The sequence below is a fragment of the Physella acuta genome, unplaced genomic scaffold, assembly GCF_028476545.2.
Source record: "Physella acuta isolate Inbredline_101_S28 unplaced genomic scaffold, ASM2847654v3 ptg001941l, whole genome shotgun sequence".
Lineage (NCBI taxonomy): Eukaryota > Metazoa > Mollusca > Gastropoda > Physidae > Physella > Physella acuta.
The window spans coordinates 92,501-103,784 of NW_026733446.1; the positions used below are offsets into that span (position 1 = coordinate 92,501).

At 38.2% G+C, this 11,284-nt stretch overlaps 1 protein-coding gene across 1 annotated transcript; it reads right to left on the reverse strand.

Annotated features, from left to right (window-relative positions):
- Positions 1-715: 715 nt before the first annotated feature.
- LOC131931310 (uncharacterized) lies at positions 716-10,067 on the reverse strand. Its single transcript, XM_059288055.1, has 6 exons — positions 10,044-10,067; positions 5,853-6,075; positions 5,328-5,462; positions 3,703-3,881; positions 2,683-2,842; positions 716-2,165 (listed from the first exon to the last, which is right to left on the reverse strand). The coding sequence occupies exons 2-6, from the start codon at positions 6,004-6,006 to the stop codon at positions 1,126-1,128; spliced, it is 1,668 nt and encodes a 555-aa protein (XP_059144038.1). The 5' UTR covers positions 6,007-6,075; positions 10,044-10,067; the 3' UTR covers positions 716-1,125.
- Positions 10,068-11,284: the final 1,217 nt, after the last annotated feature.

Below are 11,284 nucleotides of genomic sequence, written 5' to 3' on the forward strand. Positions count from 1 at the left end.
GCTGATGCTGATGCTGATGCTGATGATGCTGATGACGATGATGATGATGATGATAACGATAACGATAATGATGATAACGATAATGATGCTGATGATGATATCCAGCAGTGCGTTATTATAATTAGAGCCCTATTATGCATCAGTGCGATCGCTAGCAACCTTAACACCAAAGCCAACAACGTCTCATTTAACTCTCACCTAAAAATGTAAACCACGCCTCAGTGGCTCAATGCACCATTTGCCATCGTTCACTTCATTAATCCACCCCAACCTTACTTTCAATGGCACGGAAGCTGACAACAAACTTACGTTAAGCTTCCATTAAGCTTCAAGCTACACGAGTGTAAGCTGTGAGTAAACATCACGCGGAGCATGCGCAGATAATCAGCTGACCGGGCGTGATCGTAACGTGACACGTGATTGTTTAACTCCCCGGGCCACCCCCCAGCGCCGTCACGCATGTTATTTATAAATCAAACATGGCGACCCCCAACTTCCTGTTGTCCTACTTACTCAACCGCACAGAATGGAGAGGTTTTTTTTTGTGTTTGTTTATATTGTTAACAGGGATTTTGGTACCATCAAAATAAAAGAAGTCAAAACGTTAACTTTTGTTCACAGTTTAATAATAAAAACCCACTCACTGGACATTTAAAGACTGTCCTAATAGACAAATGAAAACAAAAATAGTCATTCTAATACATGAAAATATAAATAGGCAATCTAATACATGGGAATATAAATAGGCAATCTAATACATGGGAATATAAATAGACAAAATCTAATACATGGAAATATAGATAGACAAAATCTAATACATGGAAATATAAATAGATAATCTAATACATAGAAAATTAAACATGAAAAATAAAGTTTAAAACGCGATTTAAATATAAAAATATAATTTATTATAGGGGCCTATAAACATTTCCAAAAAAGTAATGCCATATCTAATTAAATGTATTTCACAATAATGAAAAATATGATATTCTATTATCATATCTAAATATATAAAATATAATCAATTTCTAAATAAAAGAAAATACATTTTAAATTTACGAATGATACATCAATTATATAATTTAATGGTAATATTGGGAGAGATAAAGTTCCAGATAAAGCACTCTATTGCGCACCTCTGCACTGGGTCACGTGGGTTTCATACCTGTCTGATCTAAATGTTTTGCCGCACTTCCCACACCGACGGACTGCTGGTGCCTGTCCTGATGCACTAGCCTGACTATTGCCTGATGCACTAGCCTGACTTCCGCCTGACATACTAGCCTGACTACTGCCTGATGCACTAGCCTGACTACTGCCTGATGCACTAGCCTGATTTGTCCTTGGTAGGTTAGTCTGTCTACTGCCCGATGTACTTGCCAGTCTACTTCCAGATGTATTAACTTGATTTTCTCTTGATGAGCTAGCCTGATTTTCTCTTGATGAGCTAACCTGATTTTCTCTTGATGAGCTAGCCTGACTACTACCAGATGCACTAGCTTGTCTTCTTCCTGATGTACTATCTTGACTTTCTCTTGATGAGCTAGCCTGATTATCTCTTGATGAGCTACCTTGACGGACTAACTGGCCAGCCCCTTTACCCCCTGATATACTCACTGATCTAAGAGCCTCCTCCAATATTTGTGCCGCATTAGACGGTCCACATTTCTCTTGGTGAGCCTTCAGCTTGTCATCGCTTATGAATGTCTTCTGACAATTCCTGCACCTACGCGGTGTCGCCCCTAATGCATCTCTTGAAGACTGCGCCCCACACCCTGTTGACGAATCAGTTCTTCTTCCTTCAGGTGGATCATCCTCTTTTCTTACAGAGGAGTTAACGCCCCTTTCAAATGAATTAACAACCGGACTCTCTCCAGGAAGATTTGAACCCACGCCACTCGCGTTATTAACCATACCCGCTAACGGCAGACACACAGGGAGTCCTATCTGTGGACTCATGAGCTCAGACCTTCCGTCCGCGTTCTCTACGCGGTTGAAACTTCCAAGGTTCAACTGTAAATTCACGTTAACCATACCGCTATGTATCTGGGGCGTCTGAGGGTTTTCCCGCACAGCCAACTGTTGGTCCTGTACATTGACTGAAGGCAGGGCTGGGGTGGACTTGGTTTTAGAGCGTGTTCTGGAAGCAACCGGCCCGTTATTGGCTGAAATACAAAATTATGCTCGAGCTAAAGGTGCTGATAGTAGGATTAAAACTTTAAAATAATAAGTGAAGTTAATGGACGTATGTGCTATTTATATAAAAAAATAAAACTGAAATGATACGAAACTTTGTGAAAATTATATGAAAGTACATGAAATTTGTACGAAACTTTGTGAAAATTATGGGAAACTATGAAATTTGTTTCGAAACTTTGTGAAAATTAGGGGAAACTATGAAATTTGTTTCGAAGCTTTGTGAAAATTATGGGAAACTATATGAAATTTGTTCGAAACTGAAAAGTATGTGACAGTAAACGAAATTCTGTGAAAATAATGTGAAAGTATATGTAATTCGTACAAAACTTTGTGAAATTCTGTTACATTATAGTGAGCCTTTTGTCGTGTACGTGTTTAAAACGAGCCAAATATTTGTTTCACAAAAAATACAACAGTGTAGAATTATCTTCAAAATAACCGCACATATTTACCAAACGTGACTAGAAATAAAAAGGCATTTACCTAGATAGAAGGATTCGTTTAGTTCCCTGACTAACTCAATGTAGTCCATGTCCCATAGGACTTTGAGGAAAATGTTGCCTCCGTCCTTGGCCTTCCTGACTGCGTCGATGAGGGTCCTCATTCCACGACTCGACCCTTTGTTGTCCTTCATGGCTAGGATCTGGACAAGTTGACCATTCACACAAGTCATTTAACACATCGCCACTATCACACAAGTAACACAACGCCACTATCACACAAGTAACACATCGCCACTATCACACAAGTCGTTTAACACATCGCCACTATCACACAAGAAACACATCGCCACTATCACACAAGTCGTTTAACACATCGCCACTATCACACAAGTAACACAACGCCATAATCACACAAGTAACACATCGCCACTATCACACAAGTAACACAACGCCACTATCACACAAGTAACACATCGCCACTATCACACAAGTAACACAACGCCACTATCACACGAGTCGTTTAACACATCGCCACTATCACACAAGTCGTTTAACACATCGCCACTATCATACAAGTCGTTTAACACATCTACACTATCACACAAGTCATTTTTAAACACATCGACACTATCATACAAGTCTTTTTTAAACACATGTCATTTTAGTTAACACGTTTCAACATTGACTTAAGTGTCTAGCATATTACATGCATTCACCCATACACTGGAACATAAAGATGACTTAAATGCCATATGCATACACACATACATAAACACACACGTACACAAGTGCCCGGACATGTTCATATGTTTAAATTTAAAATATAGGCGCACATATTTCCAAACCAACTAGTGCAGATACTACTACCACCACATACATCTCTACACACACACACACACACACAAACACACACACACACACACACATATATATATATATATATATATATATATATATATATATATATATATATATATATATATATATATATATATATATATATATATATATATATTTGAACGTGTATGCACTACATGTTGATATAAATCAGAAGACGTACCTCTTCTTTTTCTGGATCGGTCAATAAATCTTGCTCAACGCATTTGGCCACCAATACCTCATCACAGTCTACCTGCTCCAGTAACATGCAACGCTTCCTGTCAAAATACTCTTGCTCCTGCTCAAGCGCGCTTGCGTCAAAGTCGTCGTCGGTTAAGATCGACAGTGCGAGTTCGTGGCCTAGAAAAGTTTAGTTCTCAGTAACTTTGTTGATGGTCGAATTTGTACACATGAAATTGGATAATTAATTTTTTTCTAAGTAAAAACACGAATTTTAATATTGTTTTGTAATATTTGTATTCAGTGTTTCTTCCAGATTTTTTTTCCCGGAGGTGGGGGGGGGGGGGCGGGGGGAGGGCACTTGAAATTCCCGGGGGGGGGGGGGAAGAGGGGGGGACACTGTTAAAAGTATATATTTTACTATATAAAAATCCATCTCCCCCTCCCTCGAAGAGAAGCCTGGAAGAAACTCTGTATTCCGGCACTTTTTTTTTCTTCTATTTAATTAGGCACGAATTTTCGTATTTTCATTGCTTTACATTTTCAAATATTTGATTAAAATAAAACGTTGACCTCATTTTGTTGAAAATATTTGAAAATTTAAAACAATTATTTGATTCTTTTCTAGATGGCTTCTTAATTTTGTGTCTTTCAAATAAGATGCATCGCTCTAATACTACGAAAATAGGATTCCATAATTGCATGTTATAAAAGAGGTGCAACTGACATTTTAACCTAGTGAGGAACGTTGAATATTTGTGTACACATGCCATAATTTGTAAAATACTAGACCGATAGTGATGATATTTGGTATACCATGTCAGGACGCCACAATAATATTTACCATACATTTAATAATTATTTGGACGAAAATCATGAAGTCGTTTCGGAAGAGGTTACTTCCCATTGCATATTAATAATCGGATTTATTTTAAAGGATATTTGTTAATTATCTATTTAATTTTATATAGGTAAAGTAAAGAATCCTCTTTAGACCTCGCAATTGGGCAGAGGGATTCCCTCCAACGCAATTTATTATAAGTGTCAACAGTCAACTTGTTATGCGCCATTGGGGCCATTGACTCCGATTTCAGCCTGCTTTTCTTTTCGATTTGCTACAATAGCCTTTGTCCAACAAAGAACAAACTACAAGGCAGTTGTCCACCCTAGGAGAGCAAGTGTCCCCAGCTACAGAGATTTTTAACTCTTAAAAAAAATTATTATTTTGTCGAATTTTTTTTTTTATTTGTAGGGGTCCTTTTTTTAGCAATAATCTCGCGTTTTATGTAAAAAAAAAAAAAAATTCAAAATTATCTGAAATAAACTTAAATTTGGGAAAAAACGCTGAAAGTAAAACGCCGTAAAGCAAGGTATTACAGCACACGTAATTATAATTATGTTTAAAAAATGTACTTGCAAATATGCTATGATTTGTAGTTACAGCTATTACAAGTATTTAACAACGACTCTAATACATGTATTTACACCTATGCTATTATAAGTATTAAACAACGACTCTAATACATGTATTTACACCTATGCTATTATAAGTATTAAACAACGACTCTAATACATGTATTTACACCTATGCCATTAAAAGTATTAATGCCTCTTTATGTTCAGTACCTGGCTCTCTTAGTGCAGAAATTAAAACATCCGCTTTGTTTTCATTCGTTGAATCCAGAAATGCTTCCAGAAACATCCTAGCTGCTTCCTCCTTGTAATCTTTCTCTTTATTTGCTATTTCTGTTAGTCGAGATGCTAAGAGAAAAAAAATACTATATACTTTTTTTAACATCCAATCCTACTCTTGTCATGCATCGGGTGAGTAGTCTACCGCTAGGCCACCTCCTCCCATGATTAAAGACATTTAGTATAATCTCATTTTATAGTTATTTTGCACTTCTAATACATTCCAGAGGCGTAGCGACGGGGGGGGGGGTACATATGTCTCCTAGCGCCGACCTTAGGGGCGCCAAAATGGATTGAAAAAAAAAAATTAAAAGCTCATTTTAGCTGCAGTTTTGAATTATAAATATATTAAAAAATATATGGGTGGTGGGGGAGGGGCGGGGGGGAGCCTAATTGAAAGTTTGTCCCCGGGCGCCGATAGGAGTCGCTACGCCTCTAATACATACCCACTACACTTACTTTCAATGATGTCAATAAATGTGTGTTTGCCGTTGAGCAGCTCGAATACCCTGAGATTTTTCCACAGACTACCATAATGTTTATTGATCTTTGACTTGAGGTGGTCTAGAGTAAGGTGACCAGTTTTGATCCCTTGCATTGAACCTGAAGCCATTTTTTCTCTAAAGAAAGTGTAGAGAACTGTGTCCCAATAAGTTAAGTCGATAGACTGTTCTGCAGATATCTACTTTAGAAAAAAAAATTGTTAATAATTGTTTTAATAACAAGCTTTTATGTAATAATGCACTAAAAAGTGGATTTTTTTTTCGTTAAATATATAATAAAATAGTACTATTTAGATCAGGGGTCTCCAAACTACGGCCCGCGGGCCGGATGCGGCCCGCGAAGTCCTCTCATCCGGCCCGCGGAGATCTTTTTGTCCAAGGAAAAATTGTTTGTTGGTTATGATGGCTGAGGGACTTTGCCCAGAAAAATCAAAGACATGCCTGGAAGCAGAGCCGGCGTTAGGGGGTGGCGAACGGGGCGGCCGCCCTAGGCCCCGCGCCTGAAGGGGCCCCGCGCTTCAGCACTGCCATTGTTATCTGAATTAGTTTGTAAACTTAAATAAATTGTTGCTGAATTCAATGGGGAAAAATTAAATGGTGGAATGCCAAAGTTGTTGATTGTTATAACTGAGGCCACGGTTGATGTTGGTGAGTTATCACCCACATGAACTGGGAAAGGCCGTAATTCGATACAAAAACAGTGTCACACGGACACCTCCCCTTTGTGTAGGGTACGGTCGCCTCGCATTTGACCTGAGCTGACTGGAGATGGCAGTCGAGAATTAGCCCACGACCTGACATGGGATGTAAATTTGTGAAACAGGTAAAAAGATACTCTATATTATGCGGACCGATGAAGACGTCGTTTTAGTGAGCAGAGGGATGCCTGTAGTAGACAGTTAGTGACCTGATGAACGCTAGTCCTGACTTTCTTGTTGTAGATGTCGTATATGTAGGCGGCAGGCCTACTTGTCTTGGTATAACAAAATTAACATCCAGTTGCGTGCAGAGGGGTGGGAAGAGGGCGATGAGGGGGGGAGGGGGGGAGGCCCTTAGGATCTATATCAAGGGGCATTAGACAGAGTGATTTATTATTATTTTTTCGAAGAAAGTTTAAAGTGTTGATGTAGCATGTTTTTTCTATCATTAGCAGGTTTACGTCATGGTGTCACCGCCCCCCCCCCCCCCCCCCCCTCTCCACCCTTGTCGGAATTTATCACATTTGCTCTTTAAAGACTATTTAACACTCTAATTAACCACTTTTTAAAGTGAAACTATCATTTTTTGTATATGTTTTGCTATTTTTTTGCCTTGGTGTCACCCGGTGCGGTCCGCACCCCATCCCTCGCTACGCCCATGCTTTTTATATTAACAATTAGTCATCAACAAACAATTTAAACAACTTTATTTTCCTAATTATTGGGCACGTGATTGAATTTTCTTAAGTGATTTGGTATGAATTACTTATCTGTTATTAAATATCTTAGCAAGAAAAAAACCCACTAAGAACATTGGGTTAAAACGTGGGAGAGATAAACATCTGTTATTAAAGTCTTATAGACTCCAAAACATTTATGTGTTATTATGTGTGTATGCATTTTATATAGGACTATACACACACACACACACACACACACACGCATATATATATATATATATATATATATATATATATATATATATATATATATATATATATATATATATATATATATATATATATATATATAATATATATATAATGGAAAAAAGCAGGCCCCGCGCGGATGGTTGGCCCTAGGCCTCGCGTATTCCTAGCGCCGGCTCTGCCTGGAAGAAACTGCCCCCCCCCCCCCCCCCCCCCCCCCCCGAACTGTAATTTGATAGTTAATCCGGCCCTCGGACTGAAAAGTTTGGAGACCCCTGATTTAGATTACTGTAAAGAAAAGCGTGCTTCACTATAGTATGTATTGGAAAATTTTACTATGTTTTAAGAAGCGACCCACGCTTTTTTTTAACGGTTATGAAAATAGTAGTGTTATTATATATATTTATATATAATGGAAAGTAAACCGAACTAATGTGTAAGGGGCGTATATATATATATATATATATATATATATATATATTATATATATATATATATATATATATATATATATATATATATATATATATACATATATATAAATAGCTGCATACCCGTGCTCCGCCACGGTAAATCTTTTTTAAATGTACCAACTTGGGAACAGAACAAAACTAAACTAAACTATACTAAACTAAACACAACACAAACACAACACAATTAAAATGTATCCACTTTTTCAAGGAATCTAAACAAAAATGATATTTGACGTTAATCCGTTTAATATGTTTAAGCAAAATGCGGGTATTTAATATTTTCTTTACGTTATGCGAAAGAGTAAAAACAGGGGCAACTATAAAATTAATTTAAGCCGTTATACAAACAAACCCTACTCTAATACATAAAAATAAGACACTGCGATGCAAGTGAACAGCACGACACGTGATGTGCTTACTTTTATGGTTCCAAAATCTCTGGCGATGACACACTACCAGCCCGCTTATATTATACATATATATATATATATATATATATATATATATATATATATATATATATATATATATATATATATATATTATACATATATATATATATATATATATATATATATATATATATATATATATATATATATATATATATATATAACACAAGAGAAATGTTACAATAACTAACAAGATATAATGTAACAGTGACTAGGACTGGGTCCTTGTGTCCGCGTGTCCCTATCGATGAGCTCTCCGAATAGGTATAGCGGTTAGACTGTTTCTTTCCATCGCAAAACATGCCGGGGTTTAAAAACAAAGCAGGACAGTCTTCACAATCCGTCAGGTCCTATAATCAGCTACCCGGTAGGGACATCGTACGGTCAGGTACTCGTCAGAGCTGATTGGGCTCGTGGACGCCATACGGTCAGGTACTCGATATTGCTGAGTGAGCTCAGGTACGTTTTATGGTTAGGCACTCGTCAGAGATAGTTGGACTTAGGGACACCATATGGTTAGGTACTCGACACAGCTGAGTGAGCTCGGGGAAGTCATACGGTCAGGCACTCGACACAGCTGAGTGAGCTCGGGGAAAGTCATACGGTCAGGTACTCAACACAGCTGGGTGGTCCTCCGTTAAGACCAACCCTGTGTGGAATCGTGAACGTCATTTAACAGATTATATACACCATAAGGTTAGGTACCCGATAGAGCTGAGTGGACTCCGGTAAGACCAACCCTGTGTGGAATCGTGAACGTCATTTAACAGATTCTAGCCCAAAATTTGAACACAGATTTAAGCAACTAAAAATATCAGCTAAACTGTACGCATCAATAAAGGGTGTGTGTCAATCCCAACCTGTGCTTGCCTGTGACCAGTCTAGTGCGGTCGAATAAGAAAGTTTCCTATAGACCTTACGTGCCGGCTGCGTAATGCAAGCATCGAATGGACATGCGCTGTTGATTTTAGTTCATTGCTTTAGCTAAATTCTTGGGTCCGTGTGTAACTTCTTGTATGTGTGTTTATGTGATTTTTGTGTGCGTGGGGGTCTGTGCTTGTATGTTTATGTGTATGATTGTGTGTTGTTTGTATGTCTGTGTGTATACGTGTGTGTATTTGGTGTGTTTTATATATATACTGGGTGTGTGGATGTATTTGTGTTAATCTGTTTTATGTATTTAGTGGACAGATGAGTGAGAAGATCGACAGACAGACAGCAATGAAGTTTCAGACTACTAATCGGAAGAACAGATGTACGAACAGACAGACAGATGGATGGCCAGGTCGATTAGTAGATCGTTTTGCTGCTGGCCTGAAGGTCTCGAGTTCGGATCTCGGTTCTGACTTCTGATTGTCCCTGAGTCCACCCAGCTTTGACGGGTGCCTGGCTTACGTTGGGGGGAAAGTAAAGGCGACTGGGCATAGTGCTGACCACACCATCCTTACTTTTTCTGAAGTCAAGAAACATGAACTCTACTTCATCTTTCCAATACATCGCTAGGTCTAAAGAGGAACATTACTTTCTTTACTTACAAACAGACAAAATATAATTAAAGTACTTCGTGTCAAACAAACAAAACTAATACAACTTACCGCGTAGTATGTCTGTCAGTCAAGTTGTTTTTTTTTTTCTGTGTATTAAAATGCTCCATCAGTGATACACCAATGCATGCCTATAGGAAAGTGAAACTGAAACATCAGTTCATAGAAAAAAGTCAGCACAGTATTATAACGATCGTGTTTTCTCCTTATAGGCGTACAGTGTAGAAAATAAGTAGTCGATAAACTGTTTAAAAATGTAACATTTTGTTGAATACAATAAATGGATTTTTTATGCCCTGCCTCCTACTTTCCCCCCTAACGTTAGTCGGGTACCTTCTTTCTTCTTCTTCGTTCTTAATTTTGAGTGTTGGAAGATATTCCCTACAACACAATTAAGGATACGTGTCAACTTGTTATGCACCATATAGGCCGTTTGACTCCGATTTCTGGATTTGCTTCCATAGCCTTTGTCCAACCAAGAACAAACCACAAGGCAGCAGTTGTTTGATTTTGGAGTTGTCTCTCCTAGAAGAGTTGCTGTCCCCCAGCTAACGAGCCTCATCTGACCGGGGGGTTCGAACTCGAGACTTTTCGGATTAGCAACCATGAGGTTTACCGACTCGACACCGATTCAGAGCTGTGTGGACTCCAGGACCTCATGCAGACTCAACTCCGGACAGTGATCCGACTTGAGACTTTCGTGTTAGCAGTCGAGCGCCCCACTACCCGACCACAGCGTCCTTGATTTTACCAATAAACTACACAAAAGACAACTTAAAACTTTAATTTTGCTTGACTCGGGGCTAGAAATTCATCGATCGTTTACTGCGGTGAATTTTATCGATATATATATATTATATATATATATATATATATATATATATATATATATATATATATATAGATATATAGATATATAGATATATATTTATATATATATATATATATATATATATATATATATATATATATATATATATAATATATATATATACATATAGGGGTCATCCATTTATGACGTCCACACTCGGGTGGGGTGAGGGGGGGGGGGGGGGGTCCGAAAAAAACTCACTTTTGTGGACGCAAATGGACTTTTATAAGAAAAAAAATGGTTTTTTGTGGACGGGGGGGGGGGGGGGGGGGGGGGGGGGGGAGGGTCCAAAATCCACAAAAATTGTGGACGTCATAAATGGATGACCCCCTATTATAATTTATGTCTAACCTCAGCCTGTATGTCTAGAATCCAAACTCCCTGTACCCCCTCCCCACCACACCCCCTGAATACTAAATTA